Source organism: Salmo salar, chromosome 03, assembly GCF_965601325.2.
Source record: "Salmo salar chromosome 03, fSalSal1, whole genome shotgun sequence".
Lineage (NCBI taxonomy): Eukaryota > Metazoa > Chordata > Actinopteri > Salmoniformes > Salmonidae > Salmo > Salmo salar.
The window spans coordinates 78294926-78314499 of NC_138293.1; the positions used below are offsets into that span (position 1 = coordinate 78294926).

The 19574-nt window shown below is 43.7% G+C and overlaps 1 protein-coding gene across 1 annotated transcript; it reads left to right on the top strand.

The window, feature by feature from the left end:
- The first annotated feature begins 1258 nt into the window (after positions 1 to 1258).
- On the top strand, positions 1259 to 10161 carry LOC106601923 (RNA demethylase ALKBH7, mitochondrial-like). Its single transcript, XM_082973125.1, has 5 exons — positions 1259 to 1403; positions 1750 to 2009; positions 6438 to 6611; positions 6889 to 7013; positions 9243 to 10161. The coding sequence occupies exons 1-5, from the start codon at positions 1259 to 1261 to the stop codon at positions 9361 to 9363; spliced, it is 825 nt and encodes a 274-aa protein (XP_082829251.1). The 3' UTR covers positions 9364 to 10161.
- Positions 10162 to 19574: the final 9413 nt, after the last annotated feature.

Genomic DNA, 19574 nt, shown 5'->3' on the forward strand with positions numbered 1-19574 from the left:
CGACACGCAGTGTGCAGCTTACAAACAGAGCAAGTGGATGTTGAACACATCAACCAGGCTGACTACCTCAATGTCACGGACCAGCACCTTATACAAATCAGACAGCACACAGACAGGGACGAGCAACTCCAGGCATTGAGGTCTGTGATTCTGATGGGCTGGCCCGACTGCAAGGAAGAAACTGCTTTAGCCGTCAGAGATTATTGGCCAGTCAAAGAGGAGCTCAGTGTTCAAAACGGAGTAATATTCAAGGGTCAGAGAGTCGTTATTCCCCGGTCTCTGTGTCTTGAGATGTTGGCCCGCGTGCACTCAAGTCACATAGGAGGTGAGGCCTGTTACAGACAAGCATGTGACACACTGTATTGGCCAGGAATGCAGAGTGAAATCAAAGACTATGTCAGTAAATGCACAATCTGCAATGAATATGCCATTGAGCAACAGAGAGAGACGATGATGTCCCACGAGCTACCGATGCGCCCCTGGCAGATAGTAAGTCTAGATCTCTTCCAGCACAGTGGCAAAGACTTTCTGCTGGTAGTCGATTATTACTCAGACTTCTGGGAGATTGACCTCCTCCCCGACCTCTCAGCAGAGACAACAATCAAACGCTGCAAGGCTCAGTTTGCCCGCTATGGCCAGCCAGATAGGGTAATTTCAGACAATGGACCCCAATTCTCCGGAGTTGAGTTCCGAAAATTTGCTGCAGATTGGGAATTCGAGCACGTCACTTCATCACCACGACACCCAAAAGCTAATGGGAAGGTGGAGTCCGCAGTCAAAATCGCAAAGAACCTCTGCAAAAAAGGTCTGCGAGAGGGCAAAGATGCCTGGAAAGCAATCCTGCAGTGGCGCAATACCCCGACAGAAGGCATGGATAGCAGCCCGGCCCAGCGCCTCATGGCACGGCGCTTAAAAGCAGCTCTGCCAGTAGCCAGCACTCTCCTGGAGCCATGTGTGGTGACAGATGTGCTGGTGAAGCTACGTCACAGAAGACAGGTCTCCAAGTTCATCTATGACAAATCAGCAAAACACTTACCTGAGCTCAGGGTGGGTGAAACGGTGCGGATGAAGCCACTACCAGGGGACCGGACTGGCCTCTGGAGAATCGGATCCTGTGTACAGAAAGTGGCACCACGAGGTGAATGGATCACTGTACCGTCGTAACAGGGTTGACCTTCGAATTGCTGAGCCAGCACCTACTCAGAACCCTGATGGTCAAAGGGGTCGCATGACAAAAGACAGAACCCCAGCAAGTCACATGGGGCCTGAGGCACTGGGCGAAGAGCCAGGGTATGACAGGTCGGCCGCTCCCTCGCCCATCAATACTCCCCTTAAACAGTCAGGTGACACGCCTGTGCGGGAACCCGCAGTCCTCGCAGACAAGCCCCCTGTCTTTTCACGCTGTGGGCGTCTGTCCCAGCCACCAAAAATACTTCATCTGTAGGTTTCCCATTAGGGATTGTTGACAGACAGAGATAAAAGTGAAGAGAGTATCAAAATGTGTTAAGTTGTTACCTCAATTTTTTTATTTTTTATAAATAAAATAAAAACTAAACTGTTCATGTTGGAAATTATTACTAGGTTTGTTTTGTTAGTGAATTGACAGCTCCTGTCCTATTTTATAAAAGGAAAGATGTTACGGGTGTAAGATGGCACAGTGCTGCCATCTGTTGGTAAATGTTAATTACTGCAACTCCAGTGTTTTTACCGGTGTGCTTGAAATACCAGGATGTATTGCAATATACTGAACAAGACTGGTTACTCGCATCAATGCCTCTGTCTCGTCATTTAACATTCAAACAAGTTGCTCCGGAGCTGCTACGAACAGCGGCCTGCAGTTCAGAGATGACCAGCTAGTCTGCGGTTCGACCGGGGAGTTGGTCCAGAGGCTTCGCGGTCAGGTGGAGGTGAGGACGGAATTCGTAAGTGAGGAAGAGGAGGGTGCTCTCATGAAAGAAATCGAGCCTGGGCTGAGGAAGAAACGATACGAGTTCGACCACTGGGACGATGTAAGTTGTAAATAAACCTTGCTTGTTGACTACAAAGAAGTGCCCAGCTCACACTCACATCGTTAGCTAGATTTTTAAACATATTTTATTTATTTCACCTTTATTTAACCAGGTAAGCTAGTTGAGAACAAGTTTTCATTTACAACTGCGACCTGGCCAAGATAAAGCAAAGCAGTGCGACACAAACAACAACACGGAGTTACACATGGAATGAACAAGCCTACAGTCAATAACACAATAGAAAAAGAAAAGTCTATATACAGTGTGTGCAAATGGCGTGAGGAGGTAAGGCAATAAATAGGCCATAGTAGCGAAGTAATTACAGTCTAGCACATTAACACTGGAGTGATAGATGAGCAGATGATGTGCAAGTAGAAATACTGGCGTGCTAAAGAGCAGAAAAGTAAATAAAAACAATATGGGGATGAGGTAGGTAGATTGGGTGGGCTATTTACAGATGGGCTATGTGCAGCTGCAGCGATCAGTTAGCTTCTCTGATAGCTGATGTTTAAAGTTAGTGAGGGAAATATAGGTCTCCAGCTTCAACGATTTTTGCAATTCATTCCAGTCATTGGCAGCAGAGAACTGGAAGGGAAGGCAGCCAAAGGAGGTGTTGGCTTTGGGGACGACCAGTGAGATATACCTGCTGGAGCACGTGCTACGGGTGGGTGTTGTTATCGTGACCAGTGAGCTGAGATAAGGCGGAGCTTTACCTAGCATAGACTTATAGATGACCTGGAGCCAGTGGGTCTGGTGACGAATATGGTACATGTAAAGCTGCTGCACGTCCTCAGCTCCAGCCTACACCCTGAGGGGCTCCTACAGTATGTGCGGAGGAGCTCTTTTGATTAATTTCCCTATTGGCATCATGCAAATGCTTTGTAGTCTTATATTTCACCCATAAATATGCAGAGAAAAAATCAGCGGCAGCAATAACATCCATATCCATATTATACTAGATGCTGTAAAGTTTCATTTTTGAATTGTTAGGCTATTAATTATCGTCATCATACATTAAAAGTTGAATAGATCTTAATTTAGATTGAACAGTCAGTTCCCGGTTTCCCAGTAGAAATGCAATTTAGGCTTATGCGTGTTTTAACGATGCATCGGCCGAAGATGTAACATACGTTTCCCAAAACACCACGCAGAAGAACGTTTGCCAAGTGCATCGTTGGATCGTTTGTTGATGCTGATATGTTTGAGATAAAAAAGCTAGCGGTGCTCTCGGATCAGCTTTCTCCATTCAAATCTCACCTTTCCTTAGAATTATTCCACAATACTGATTAGCTCCAGATAAATATTATCACCTAGGCCTATATGGCCGCTAGTATTGAGGCTGCTTATTCGAATACTTACCCAATATTTATGCACTAAATCACAGATTTGGCAAATCATTGCACACGTTACACATCATGAAATACACTGAACAAAAATATAAACCTAACATGTAAAGTGTTGGTCCCATGTTTCATGAGCTGAAAAAAAAATTCCCAGAAATGTTCCATACGCACAAAAAGCTTATTTCTCTACATTTTTTAGCACAAATTTGTTTACATAACTGTTAGTGAGCATTTCTTTTTTGCCAAGATAATCCATCCACCTGAGAGTTGTGGCATATCAAGATGCTGATTAAACAGCATGATCATTACACAGGTGCACTTTGTGCTGGGGACAATAAAGGGCCACTATAAAATGTTTTGTCACACATCACAATGCCACAGACGTCTCAAGTTTTGATTGAGAGTGCAATTGGCATGCTAACTGCAGGAATGTCCACCAGAGCTGTTGCCAAAGAATTTAATGCTCATTTCTCTACCATAAGCTGCCTCCAACGTCGTTTTAGAGAATTTAGCAGTACGTCCAACCGGCCTCACAACCGCAGACCACGTGTAACCGTGCCAGCCCAGGACCTCCACATCCGGCTTCATCACCTGCAGGATCGTCCGCGAGGTGGGGGCGAGGTGGTGAGGAGTATTTATGTCTGTAATAAAGCCCTTTTGTGGGGAAACAACTCATTCTGATTGGCATGGCCTGGCTCCCCAGTGGGTAAGCCTGGCTGCCAAGTGGGTGGTCCTATGCCCTCCAAGGCCCACCCATGGCTGGACACTTGCCCAGTCGTGAAATCCATAGATTAGGGCCTAATGAATTTATTTAAATTGACTGCTTTCCTTATATGAACTGTAAATATTTGAAATTGTTGCATGTTGTGTTTTATATTTTTGTTCAGTATATATTGAGGCAAAAATAAAAAACAGTGTAGACTACAATTAGCAAAATAGAACTCAATTTACTGAAAATAAAATAGATTTCAACATGAGTAAAATATATAGGCCTATGTCAGTGGTGGTCGGTACTGTTTAAGATGAGGGAGGATTATTATTTTTAGGATGAGCATGGCCTTATTTCTATTACAACATATTAGATGACTGTCTTTCATATTCCATTCACCCAGCTCAATATAACATCAATAGGTTTAGGCTACTACATGATACTCCTACATGATTTTCCTTTACCCAACATGAGGTTGCTTCAATCTAGCCTCTGAATGAACGTTTAAAACGTAAGTGCACAGCTCGAGAGAAATTTTAGTAGTCAAGGTGACAAACAATGACACATTCAATACTGCCTTGCACACTCTTGCCTGCATCTAGCTGATCTAGGGTGTAATCATTAGTTCAACAGTTGCAAACAAGTGTTTCTATTGGACAAATTCAGGTATGTTCATCCCTGTTCCGTTTGCTTCCATTTAAGAAAGGTTTTTTTAATGAATACACCCCTGATCACAGTTCACTTTGATCGCAACCACATTCAAACAGCGTGATTGCTTTGCTCGTTGTATAACTCCTTCTCACTTCTACACTCTCTCCTCCTCTCACCTTTTCGCTTGTGGACTTCAGTGCACAACAAATCAGCTGTCTGACCAGGCAAAAAAAAACTTAAAAGCCACACCTTCATATCATAACTGCTAACCACTACACTCAGCCTACATCGTTGTCACCATATTAGCTAACGTCATAGTCAACATAGCTACGAGAACTAACATTTTAGTAAACCCATTACAATCATGCAGTACAGTCACAAGCAGTTTAGCAGTTACACCGGTGGGCCCCGGTGTCAATAAATTAATAAAACTAAAAGCTTACCTTAACTTCGAGTAGTTCCAGTGTTGAATAGCCATAGTCAGCTATCTAACATAGCATCCCTCTCTGTCTGAGCCGGGTGTTTTGAATAGGCTAAACTAGCTAGCTAAGTGAAAGTGAAAAAAATACAAAGGATAGCTAGCTGTCTCTCTTGCTTCTCCTTCATTTTTAAACTCATGTATTTGTTCAAAACTGTTCAACTGTTGCTTTCTCTCTCTTTGAGTCAACTGCTCACCACATTTTATGTACTGCAGTGCTAGCTAGCTGGAGTTTATGCTTTCAGTATGAGATTAATTCTCTGATCCTTTGATTGGGTGGACAACATGTCAGTTCATGCTGCAAGAGCTCTGATAGGTTGGAGGATGTCTTCTGGAAGTTGTCATAATTACTGTGTAAGTCTAAGGACGGGGGTGAGAACCACGAGCCTCCTAGGTTTTGCATTGAAGTCAGTGTTCCCAGAGGTGTACGGAAGCTAGCTGTCTTTCTGCTACAGCATGGTGTTATCCTACAGAGTGCTGTTGAGGACACTGTAGGCCTTCATTGCAAAACAGCGGGTTTTAATCAATTATTTGGTGATGTGGGTATATTTGGTATAGTTTTACCTAAAAAGGATAACTTTTTTAATGTTTCACTATTTGTATTTTTATGAAATTCACTGAGCAGGATGGTCCTCTTCTTCCTCCTCTGAGAAGCCTCCGCTGGCCTTTGTAGCCTATAGCCTACTGTAGCCTATTAATGCAGTCATCTCGGGTTTTTATTTGAAGCATCTTTTGATCCTTTGCTTGTTTGAAACAACTGCAAAGAAATTGACAACTTTTTATTTGTAGTCAACTTCGTTCCGAAGGAATCGGTGTTCACAGCGAGACGGATAAACAGCTTGATTCTATGTTTGACACCAGAAAGGCAAAAAATCATCCAACGACACACTTAGCTGATCTACGAGTGGTCTGAGGCAGTCGGTAAATAACACGCCTTTTCAATTGCAATTTGGGGAACAGCTCTGAGATTTAATGATGCTCCTACAAAGGTTCTAGCGATGAACTTAGCCTTAAAATGCTTTTGGGAAACCGGGCCCAGAACAGTGTTTGTTGGCAAACAGGGATGGAAATTGGAAAATAAAATCACTCTCTGATTATGTAAAATCCTTGAAATCAATGTAAGTTATCCAAACAATTTCACTCCTGAACCCCAATTCCACCCCTGTTGACAATGATCACTCCCTTGAGGCCCCTACCAACATTTAATTACATTATTTCATTCATTCTTTCAACATTGTGCTCACCAGGCGATTCATGGTTACCGGGAGACAGAGCGTGCTCAGTGGGGAGCGGTGTGTGAGGGGGTGATGGATCGCCTCCGAGCTGTGGCTTTCTCTGAGGGAAGCCCTCTCCTAGGCCCTGTGCATGTCTTGGACCTGGACAAGGCTGGATACATCAAACCACACATTGACAGTGTCAAGGTTGGTAGACGGCTCTCATATTAACCTGAGATGAAAGGCATGATAAATATGGAACATGGTGTTCTGTGTGCTAGAATTTTGCCCTAACATGAAGTTTTGACTGGGCACAATTTGAATACTTTTTTGTCAAAAGTGTTGTTTCTTTTACAACGCAGTTTGAAACTCAGTCATTCTCTCATCCCACCTCACCCCTGTTTTTTTGTATCTTTCATCCTGCCTTTCTCTTTCACTGTCTCCCTGACCCTTTCTTTCCCTTCCTCTCCTCTCTCTCTGTCAGTTCTGTGGCAGCGCTATAGCAGGGCTGAGTTTGTTGTCAGACAGTGTGATGCGCTTGGTGAGGGAGGATAAACCCGCTGAATGCCTGAACTTGTTTCTGCCCCGTCGCTCTCTCTACATACTCAGGTAAGGACCCAATAAGACCTGCCATAGCAACATTCTGTCTTTCATTGTTTACAAACGACCACCTGCGCATACACTGTAATCAGAGTCTACCTGGTAGGCCTACGGTAGGTTTGTACTACCCAAAACGATTCTTTGGATTTATTTAACCGGGGAAAGAGCAACTGAGTAAATACCCTAATGAGAGTATGCACTAAACAAACCCACAGTATCTCCTGTGCAGAACAACAACATGAAGTGGTTTGCTTAATTGTTCTATGTTACCTCCATGTTTGTACACTCTGACTGAACGCCTCCTATAACTTATGAGGGCCCAGAGGTCCGCCTGGTCAGATGGCCAGATGGTATGTATCAACTATCAAACATCTCAGAGTGGGAGTGCTAATCTAGGATCAGGTCCTCCCCTGTCCGTGCTGGGGTTAATTCCACAAATTAAATTCTACAGTATTTCAATTCCCTCTCCCTCTATATTCCATTAATTTCATTTCAAATTTCAGCTAAGTCTTTGACTTGAGATAATTAAATTCTTCATGACCATCACTGTTCAGACAGCCTAGCTATATTGGACGTTTAAATGATGTATATATACACTGCTCAAAAAAATAAAGGGAACACTAAAATAACACATCCTAGATCTGAATGAATGAAATAAACTTATTAAAAACTTTTTTCTTTACATAGTTGAATGTGCTGACAACAAAATCACACAAAAATAATCAATGGAAATCCAATTTATCAACCCATGGAGGTCTGGATTTGGAGTCACACTCAAAATGAAAGTGGAAAATCACACTACAGGCTGATCCAACTTTGATGTAATGTCCATAAAACAAGTCAAAATGAGGCTCAGTAGTGTGTGTGGCCTCCACGTGCCTGTATGACCTCCCTACAACGCCTGGGCATGCTCCTGATGAGGTGGCGGATGGTCTCCTGAGGGATCTCCTCCCAGACCTGGACTAAAGAATCCGCCAACTCCTGGACAGTCTGTGGTGCAACGTGGCGTTGGTGGATGGAGCGAGACACGATGTCCCAGATGTGCTCAATTGGATTCAGGTCTGGGGAAAGAGGGGGCGGGCCAGTCCATAGCATCAATGCCTTCCTCTTGCAGGAACTGCTGACACACTCCAGCCACATGAGGTCTAGCATTGTCTTGCATTAGGAGGAACCCAGGGCCAACCGCACCAGCATATGGTCTCACAAGGGGTCTGAGGATCTCATCTCGGTACCTAATGGCAGTCAGGCTACCTCTGGCGAGCACGTGGAGGGCTGTGCGGCCCCCAAAGAAATGCCACCCCACACCATGACTGACCCACCGCCAAACCGGTCATGCTGGAGGATGTTGCAGGCAGCAGAACGTTCTCCACGGCGTCTCCAGACTCTGTCACGTCTGTCACATGTGCTCAGTGTGAACCTGCTTTCATCTGTGAAGAGCACAGGGCGCCAGTGGCGAATTTGCCAATCTTGGTGTTCTCTGGCAAATGCCAAACGTCCTGCACGGTGTTGGGCTGTAAGCACAACCCCCACCTGTGGACGTTGGGCCCTCATACCACCCTCATGGAGTCTGTTTCTGACCGTTTGAGCAGACACATGCACATTTGTGGTCTGCTGGAGATCATTTCGCAGGGCTCTGGCAGTGTTCCTCCTTGCACAAAGGCGGAGGTAGCGGTCCTGCTGCTGGGTTGTTGCCCTCCTACGGCCTCCTCCACGTCTCCTGATGTACTGGCCTGTCTCCTGGTAGCGCCTCCATGCTCTGGACACTACGCTGACAGACACAGCAAACCTTCTTGCCACAGCTCGCATTGATGTGCCATCCTGGATGAGCTGCACTACCTGAGCCACTTGTGTGGGTTGTAGACTCCGTCTCACTTTTTTTATACTAAATACATAAATTCCATTAACTGAGAATTGTACAAATATTGAATTCCAATTAAATTCCAAAGATTTCTTTTTTTCACAATTCTCATTCCAATTTAATTCCATAAGGTTGTTGACATTCGATTTGAATTCAACCTACAGTAAATTCTCCTCTTCATGAGTGAATTCATTGGAATTTCTAATTAAATTGGAATTGACCAACACTGGTCCATGTATTCATATTCATGTGATCTTAAAGGCTAAACTGATCCTAAATCGGCACTCATACTCTGAAACACTTGATACAACTCCTGGCATTTCACACATTGTGCTTGTGTCATGAATGACTGATGGCATTGTTTTCATGCATCCTTCCAGGGACCAGGCCAGATATAAGTTCACCCATGAGATCCTTAAAGATGCTGAGTCTATTTTCTCTGGACAGAGAGTGCCTCGCCATCGCCGCATCTCTGTCATCTGCCGGAACCTTCCTTTTTGAAGCATGAGAGCCAAGAGGGACACAACTGTGACAGTCTCACTGGAAATAGCCAGAGCTCGGTATTTTAAATGTGAAGAACGTCACTGTGTTAAAATTTGATCTACACGCTTTCTCACTGTGCGAGAGACTATGTTGGGAAAGATGATTTAGATGTTTACCGTATCCGTTTTCATTGGAGCACTTCATAATAAACTACCTGTACAGTATTTGATTCTGAATTAAATGTTGGGAAGGCATTCAGGTATGATGCATTGCAAAGAGTTATAATGCATTACAAGACTTGTCATAAGTATCTATGAACTTCTTATGCTAATTAATGTTATATTATGAATCTGAGTTATTAGCCTTTTAAAAAATGCCACGTAGAAAGGCAAGTTGATAATTTGTAGGAGAACCAGTTGAAGGAGAACATGCACTTTCTGGTGAGCTTCACTACCCAACTATCCAAGATCTGTATTAGGTAATTACCAATTGCGTTGAATTCTTAGAGGTAAATGGATACTTCAAATAGTTATAGCCCTATATTCAACACCGCTCATGGGCATTCTAGAAGGCTACAATGCGGAGCCTGGAAATAACTGGTGCCATTTTTTAGAATACTTGTTAACGACAAATCCTGTTACTGAAGGCGTATCTATAATCTGTAACTCTTTGTCCGTCCATCTGAATTGTTTAATGTGTGGATATCTGTATAGAAACCGTCTGAGCCTAACTCTTCTCCAAACCGGCACCTATAACCAGAGGAGTCATGCCCATAGGGGGCACAAGGGCACGTGCCCCCTCAAATTTGTCCTGTTAAAAAAAGAATGGGTCAGTTGAAACCCCCATCTGATCATGGTTCATTTAATATGAGTAGGAGTTAGCGGGTTAGCTGAGGTATAGTGTAACGGGTTTTAGTCTGCCACCCATGAAGGGTTATCTGAGGTATTGTGTAATGGGTTGCAGTGTACCACTCATAAGGGTTATCTGAGGTACTGTATAATGGGTTGCGGTGTACCACTCATAAGGGTTATCTGAGGCATTGTGCCAGGCTTTGGACCTGCTCATCAAATGAACAAGGTCCCTGTGAATCAAATGGAGTTGTTACACTCCTACTCATATTAAATGAACCATGATCAGATGGGGGTTTCAACTGAGGCTTTTTTGCCAGTTGGTGCTGTTTAAGATGAGGGAGGACGATTCTTTCTTTTTTATGAGCATGGCCTTATTTCTATTACAGCATATTGGATGACTGTCATTCATATTCCATTCACCCAATTCAATGTAACATCGATAGGTTTAGGCTACTACATGATGCTACTAAATGATTTTCCCTATACCCATCATAAGGTTGATACAACCTAGCGTACGAATGAAAGTTTACAACGTAGGTGCACAGGTCGAGAGAAATTTGACTAGTCAAGGTGACAGACAGTGACACATTCAATACCAACTTACACACTCTTGCCTGCATCTAGCTGATCTAGGTTGTAATCATTAGTCCAACAGTTGCAAACTAAAGTTTATTTTGAAAAGATTCAGGTATGTTTATGCCCATTTCATTCCGTTTGCTTCCGTTTAAGAAAAGTTTTTCAACAATCTACAGAATGAACACACCCCTGATCAAACACAGAACAAGCAGCCACATATAAACCTTAATACCTTTCCTCGTTGTATATACAGCATAATTCCTTCTCACATCTACGCTCTTCTCTCACCCTTTTCCTTTGCATGTGGACTTCCGTGCACAATGCAACAGCTGTCTACAACAGCTGTCTGACCAGGCAAAAAAACATTTCCAAGCCAAACTTTCATACCATAACCGCTAACTGCTACACACAGCCTGCATCCTTTTCACCATATTAACGTCATAGTCAACATAGCTACTAGAACTAATGCATTAGTATACCTGCTACAATCATGCAGTACACTGTACAGCAAACAGTTTAGCAGTTACATTGGTGGGTGGCAATACATTTATAAAACCAAAAGCTTACCTTGACTTGGAAGACTTCCAGTGTTGGATAGTATATAGCCAGCTAGCTAACATAGCACCCCTCTCTGTTTGAGTAACCAAAATAGCTAGCTACATTCGCTAGCTAAGCAAGTGAAAGTGAAAGTAAAAATATATATTAACTAAGCAAAAAAGAAACGTCATCTCAATGTCAACTGCGTTTATTTTCTATTTTCAGCAAACTTAACATGTGTAAATATTTGTATGAACATAACAAGATTCAACAACTGAGACGAAAACTAAACAAGTTCCACAGACATGTGACTAACAAAAATGTGAATAATATGTCTCTGAACAAAGGGGGGGTCAAAATCAAAAGTAACAGTGAGTATCTGTTGTGGCCACCATCTGCATTAAGTACTGCATTGCATCTCCTCCTCATCGACTGCACCGGATTTGCCAGTTCTTGCTGTGAGATGTTACCCCACTCTTCCACCAAGGCACCTGCAAGTTCCCGGACATTTCTGGGGGTAATGGCCCTAGCCCTCAAACTCCAATCCAACAGGTCCCTGACGTGCTCAATTGGATTGAGATCCGGGCTCTTCGCTGGCCATGGCAGAACACTGACATTCCTGTCTTGCAGGAAATCACGCACAGGACGAGCAGTATGGCTGGTGGCATTGTCATGCTGGAGGGTCATGTCAGGATGAGCCTGCAGGAAGGGTACCACATGAGGGAGGAGGATGTCTTCCCTGTAACGCACAGTGTTGAGATTGCCTGCAATGACAACAAGCTCAGTCCGATGATGCTGTGACACACCGCCCCAGACCATGACGGACCCTCCACCTCCAAATCGATCCCGCTCCAGAGTACAGGCCTCGGTGTAACGCTCATTCTTTCGACGATAAACGTGAATCCGACCATCACCCCTGGTGAGACAAAACAGCGACTCGTCAGTGAAGCACACTTTTTGCCAGTCCTGTCTGGTCCAGCGACAGTGGGTTTGTGCCCATAGGCAACATGGATTTCTGGTGAGGACCTGCCTCACAACAGGCCTGTAAGCCCACAGTCCAGCCTCTCTCAGCCTATTACGGACAGTCTAAACACTGTCTGTCCTATGTCTAGGAGATATAAGAAAGCTCAGGAAATATTTAACCCCTTAATTTGTTGGCACAAAACTACCTCTGTACTTCCATTCCTTTTTATGGGTTACTTGCAGACGAGTCCCATGACACTTTTGAGGGTCGTAGAGCAAAGGAGAACACCATCGTGTTCCTGAGTCTCCCCTCACAACTCATTGTGTGCACTCAGGCCACTTCTCTACTACCACATATCTACAATACAAAATCAATTTGTGCGTGTGTTATCGCGTGTATGCTTGTGTCAGTACCTGTGTGTCTGTTCACAGTCCCCGCTGTTCCATAAGGTGTATTTTTAATCTGTTTTTTTAAATCTGATTCTACTGCTTGCATCAGTTACCTGATGCAGAATAGAGTTCTATGTAGCCATGGCTCTGTGTAGCACTGTGTACCTCCCATAGTCTGTTCTTGACCTGGGGATTGTGAAGAGACCTCTGGTGGCATGTCTTGTGGGGTATACATGGGTGTCTGAGCTGTATGCTAGTAGTTTAAACAGACAGCTCAGTACATTCAGTATGTCAACACTTTTTACAAAAACAAGTAGTGATCAAGTCATTCTCTCCTCCACTTTGAGCCATGATTGATTTACATGCATATTAAGTGTTAGCTCTCCGTGCACATTTAAGGGCCAGCTGTGCTACCCTGTTCTGAGCCAATTGTAATTTTCCTAAATCCCTCTTCGTGGCACCTGACCACACAGCTGGACAGTAGTCCAGGTGCAACAAAACTAGTGCCTTTATGGACCTGCCTTGTTGACAGTGTTGTTAAGGCAGAGCAGCACTTTATTATGGACAGACTTCTTCCCATATTAGCTACTGTCGTATCAATATGTTTTGACGATGACAGTTTACAATCCAGGTTTGTCAACTCAACTTGCTCAATTTCCACATTATTCATTACAAATTTAGTTGAGGTTTAGTGAATGATTTGTCCCAAATACAATTCTTTTAGTTTTTGAAATGTTTAGGACTAACTTATTTCTTGCCACCCATTCTGAAACTGACTGCAGCTCTGTTAAGTGTGGCAGTAATTTCACACACTATAGTAGCTGGCGTCTAAAGTGTTGTCATCCGCATACATAGACACACTGACATGTCATTAGTAAAGATTGAAAAAAAGTGGCCTAGACAGCTGACCTGGGTAATTCCTGATTCTACCTGGATTATGTTGTAGAGGCTTCCATTAAAGAACACCCTCTGTGTTCTGTTAGACAGGTAACGCCTTATCCACAATATAGCACGGGGTGTAAAGCCATAACACATATGTTTTTCCAGCAGCAGGCTATGATCGATAATGTCTAAAGCCGCACTGAAGTCTAACAAAACAGCTCCCACAATCTTTTTATTGTCAAATTCTCTCAGCCAATCATCAGTAATTTGTATAAGTGCCATGCGTGTTGAAAGTCTGTCAATTTGTTTACTGTAAAATAATATTGTATTTGGTCAAACAATCTTTTCCAAACGTTTACTAACGGTTGGTAACAGGCTGATTGGTTGGCTATTTGAGACATTAAAGGGGGCTTTACTATTCTTGGGTAGCGGAATGAATTTTGCTTTCCTTCAGGCATGAGGGCACTTACTTTCTTGTAGGCTTAGATTGAAGATATGGCAAATAGGAGTGGTAATATCGTCCGTTATTGTAAGTGTTGTTACATAGATGCTGTGTTCACGATGCATTATTAATACATAATTCAAGGTTTATTTGATGTAGTAAATAAATAATTGATTTATTGATGTATAGATAAGAATTTAAATGTTTATGTAACAGGTAAATTAACGTTAGGCCATTGTTTGTGTTTTCATGTTCCATCCCGGAACTAACGTTCTCTGTTGTGTTACTGCTACGGAATTTGTTAATTGACTGTGTGCAATCTAACTTAAGCAGATCTTAGTCTGAGTCATAATTGTTGCTGGCAGAGGCTAAGAAAGACAGTAAAGGGACTTTCAAGGAACTTTAAGGATTCAAGAACCTCTTTTCAGGACAAGCAGCCAACGAGTTCTCACTGTAGCTCTCTTCACGACAACAGACACAGGTTGGTTCCTTGAAACGGGCGTTTATTGCATTGCACGTCCTTTTCTCCGATGCATCCACGTCATGCCCGTTTCAAGGAACCAACCTGTGTCTGTTGTCGTGAAGAGAGCTACAGTGAGAACTCGCCTGCTCAACACAGGTAGGAGACACAACAAGACCGGCGCGGGTAACGACGCAACGAAGATCCAGCAGATCAGATAAGCAAAGCCCATGACATTGTCGGCTTAGCGACTGCAAGCAACAGTGATTGGACTGTGTTGAAAGCGCAACTTTTCAGGCCAAAAGCACTCTACCACAACATTCAAGTCAAGGTGGGATGAGAAGTGGTTCTACTTGGAAATTGCAACTAAGGACTCAGCTCTATGAATCATACATACTGTGCTTAGCCTACATGTTTTGGGGATAAATCGAATGTGCTGGTGTTTGTGGTTGTTACGTGTTACGAGATTTAAAGGGAAACTTAACTCCATAAGCAAGTGAACACGTTTTGAGTAAAGATAAAAGATAATCATACATTGAAATTAAGATGAGTGTTTTATGAAAAGTGGTGTTAGCCAAGCTTAAAGGGCAATTTAAGCAAAGTTTAAAAAGGTACCTCCACTGATGTGAAATTATTTTATTATGTGAAGTGAGATGTGATTTAATGCATTATATGCATATTCATTCTGTGATTAAGGTTTATACTAAGTTTATTTGTACCAAAGTAATTTTCAATCTTATTTTGAAATTGAAGTCTAGCTAAGTTTAAATGCTGATAGTTATCTTGATGCAATACTGAAGTTTATATTTAGAAGTTAGGCTACCCACCTAGTCTTCACACAGTTAAGGAATTCATACAGTTATTAACCTTCCTGGCTAATCACATTTAGGCCTACTGTAGCCTACATTCACCCATAGCCTAATATAAATCCAATTCACGCTCAATAGTTGAGACACACATACCACATCCATCTCAAAATGTCAGACACAAACACTGAGACATGCCGTGAAATGACCAATCACCTGCTCAACCCGACGCGACAGACACAGAGTCTGCAGAAGAAGTGGAAAGGTTACGAAGAAGTGAAAGAACCCGATCCCTAACAGAGAAAGGAAAAGAACTTCAAGAAGAAAGGCTGAAGAGTGTACAACGTCGGTACAGGATCATTCATGAGAAGTGGAAGTATCATGCAAGAATAGGCAAGGAAATATTGACTGATTCGGCCTCCGAGGACGAATTAAATGAGCTGATCGAGAACATGAAAAGCACCTGTTCTGATGTACAGGTCATTTATGAAGAGTTACGTAGAATGCAAACTCCTGAACCAAACCTGCGCGCGGGACACGTGCATTTCGCTTTCAGGATTTATCATTCAAAAGGCAGAAAGGCAACTTAAAGGGCATACATCAGATGAGAAGGAAGAACCTTGGCCCGATGTTGGCTCGATCCTAGACTCAACAGGTTCTCTATCAAGGCCACCGTCTCGTCGATCAAAATGTGTTTCTCTCCACTCTAGCATCCACTCAGTTAAAAGAAATGAGGCTGCAGCTGAAGCTGCCGCATCCAAGGAGATTTTGGCAGTGTTGGATGAACAAGAAAGGGAAGCGATAGAACTTCAAAGGCTAGAGGCTGAAGGAAAACAGCGGCTGACACAATTTGAATCTGAGAACCTAGCCAGACAACAGGCAATGCAAGACAAGCGTAGAAAGATTGAATGTCTAGAGGAAGTGAAGAAGTTGAACGCTGCAAGAGCTCGAGTAAAGGTCTACGATCAAGTCGAAGACAATTTTGAGACCACTGACTTTCTGCATGATGTTGAACCAGCAGGAGAACTTCAAGTTCTTAACCTCACAGTTCCTCCAGACCGCCCTCAATCTCTACCAGTCACAACGCAAGCCCTATATGCCTCAAGTCCCTCATTCATTCCTCAACCTCTACCAGTTACAAGTCAAGCTCTTAGTTCCCAAAGTCCACAATTGGTACCTCAAGCTCCACCAACTTCAGTGTCCATGCATCAAGTGCAGAACAGCTCTGATCTGGTCAACATGCTAGCAGAAGCTATAAGTGCCAATCATCTCCCAACACCAGAGCCTGCATTATTCACTGGAGATCCTTTGAAATTCAAAGACTGGCAGCTATCTTTCGAAACATTAATAGACAGGAAAAACATTCCAAAGAATGAAAAACTGTATTACCTAAGAAAGTACTTAGGTGGTGCCGCAAAGAAAGCTGTTGAAGGATTTTTCCCACTATGCACTGAAGCAGCATACGACTCAGCCTGGTAGCTGTTGCAAAAACGTTTCGGAGACCCATTCATAATTGGGAAGTCCTTCAGAGACAAGCTGCATGGATGGCCAAAGATAAGCTCTAAGGATGGTTGTGAACTAAGAGACTTTGCAGACTTCCTCAAGAGCTGCGAGGCTGCAATGCCCCACATTAAGACATTGGAAGTTCTCAATGACTGCAATGAGAGTCAAAAGATTCTGCTGAAGTTTCCAGATTGGCTGGTATCCAGTTGGAACCGCAAAACGATGGAAGTCAGACAAGCAAACGCTGGGTACCCACCATTCAAGGTGTTTGTAGACTTTCTATCAAAGGAAGCAGATCTCGCTTGCAATCCTATATCCTCAATACAAGCGCTCAAGAGTGTGGAAAGTGAGAAACCAAAGCATCCACGAAGTCAAACCATTCAAGCAAAGACACTGTCCACAAACACAACACAGAGCAACATCCCATCATGCATTTTTTTGCAAAAGAACAGGACATGTCCTCGTCAAGTGCAGAAAGTTCAGTGAACAGACAGTTCAAGATCGTGTCAAGTTTGTGCAAGCAGAAAAGCTTTGCTTTGGATGTTTGAAGACCGGTCATCACTCAAGAACATGTGATAACAAGAGTACGTGTGAAAGATGTCAGAAGAGACACCCGACATGTTTGCATGATGACAAGTTCAGGGAACATCAAAGGTTGACACCTCCAAAGGTAGACGACTACTCAAAGCACAGGGCAGACACCAAGGAAATAGCTGCAGCAGCAATTACCAACAGAGTCATACAAGAAGGCCTAAGCACACAAACATCCTCAATCATACCAGTCTGGGTCTCGTCCACAAAACAGCCAGATCAAGAAGTTCTCGTCTACGCTCTCTTAGACACGCAAAGCGATACGACTTTCATCCTAGATGAAGTGGCCCAAGACCTCAACACAAACAAAGAGAATGTCAGTTTGCGGCTGTCCACAATGTCTACAAGGTCAACAGTCATACCCTGACAGAAACGGACAAGTCTACAAGTGCGAGGGTACAACTTAAAGAAAAGGATCCCATTGCCACCACTTTTCACACAAGAATTCATTCCAGCAGACAGGTCGCACATTCCAACTGCGGAAACAGCTCTAAAATGGCCTCATCTGGAACAATTGGCAGACAAGATTCCACCACCACTGGATTGCGAAGTAGGCCTTCTGACCGGCTATAACTGTCAACAAGCCCTTCTTCCAAGGGAGATCCTGTCCGGTGAAGAAAATCATCCATATGCACAGCGAACTGATCTCGGCTGGAGCATTGTTGGCTGCTCGAGTTAAGCAAGTGACTACGGTGATGCAATAGGAACCAGTCACAGAATCATAGTGCGACAAGTGACACCTGCCTTGCAGCCATCAGTTGAGCTGAAGAGAGAAGTACACTTTGTGTGCAAAACTCAAGTCAAAGAGATCAATCCAACAGACATAATCAAGGTCCTCGAATCTGATTTCGCAGATCACACTGCAGATCACAACCCAGTTTCTCAGGAAGACCTTCTCTTCTTGTTTAAAGTGAAAGAAAGTATAAGGCAGAAGGAAGACGGCCACTATGAACTCCCACTTCCTTTCAAGACGGACAAACCTAATCTCCCAGACAATAAACGATGTGCAGTTCATAGGCTCACCTCGTTAGAGCGACGACTGAGGAGAAATAAGCAGTATTATGAGGATTATGTCCATTTCATGAATGACATAATAACCCGAGGAGATGCTGAGAAGGTTCCACAGCCTGAACTCGATAACCAACCAGCATGGTACATTCCGCACCACGGAGTCTACCACCCCCACAAACCTGGGAAGATCCGTGTGGTTTTCGACTGTTCGGCACGCTGTCAAGAAACCTCCCTAAACGATCATCTCTTGACCGGGCCAGACCTGACTAACACATTAGTTGGAGTGCTATGACGATTTAGAAAAGGTCCAGTCGCCATTATGTGTGATGTTGAAAAGATGTTTCATCAGTTTCACGTTGCAAAGGAACACCAAGACTACCTAAGGTTCCTCTGGTGGGACAAAGGCGATCTAGACTCCAAACCCTCTGTGTACAGAATGAAGGTGCACTTGTTTGGGGCAGCTTCATCCCCTGGCTGCTCCAACTTTGGACTCAAGCATCTGGCATCGCAGGGTCATGGAAGGTTCAGTGAAGAGTCCATCAAGTTCATCCAGAGAAACGTTTACGTTGACGATGGCTTAATAAGCGTAAAGTCACCTGCTGAAGCCATACATTTGGTGGAAGAGTCAAGAGCCTTGTGCAAAACAGGAAACCTTCGGCTGCACAAGTTCGTGTCCAATGACAAAGAAGTGATTGCCGCTATACCACTTGCAGAACGTGCCCAAACCAAGGATCTAGACATGGCCCTAGGAGAACTTCACATCGAGCGAGCACTTGGAGTTCAGTGGTGCGTCGAAACAGATGAATTCCAATTCAGGGTCGTAGTTAAGGAAAATCCACTGACAAGGAGATGTGTTCTCTCAACCGTCGCTTCCGTCTATGATCCGCTGGGGTTTGTGGCTCCCTTCATACTAGTTGGCAAACAGATCCTTCAGACGCTATGCAGAGACAAAGTAAGCTGGGACGAAGATCTCCCCGAGCACATTCTGCCACAATGGGAGTCATGGCTTAAAGATTTGCCTCACCTTGCAGCCCTGAAGATCCCAAGAAGCTACCTTTCATCAAGCTTTGGCGAGGTCAAGCGATACGAGCTTCACAACTTTTCATATGCAAGCCTCAATGGATATGGTGCATGTTCGTATCTCCGAGCTATAAGTGAAACAGGACACATCAGTTGCTCACTTGTCATGGGGAAGGCAAGAGTAGCCCCTACCAAAC

Excerpts from the sequence above, each read along its gene's own strand:
- LOC106601923 (XM_082973125.1), top strand. The coding sequence starts at position 1,259 with ATGGGGCCTGAGGCACTGGGCGAAGAGCCAGGGTATGACAGGTCGGCC. Across the intron at positions 1,404-1,749 it reads GCCCCCTGTCTTTTCACGCT|CAAGACTGGTTACTCGCATC; the intron begins GTGGGCGTCTGT and ends CAATATACTGAA. Across the intron at positions 2,010-6,437 it reads AGTTCGACCACTGGGACGAT|GCGATTCATGGTTACCGGGA; the intron begins GTAAGTTGTAAA and ends TGTGCTCACCAG.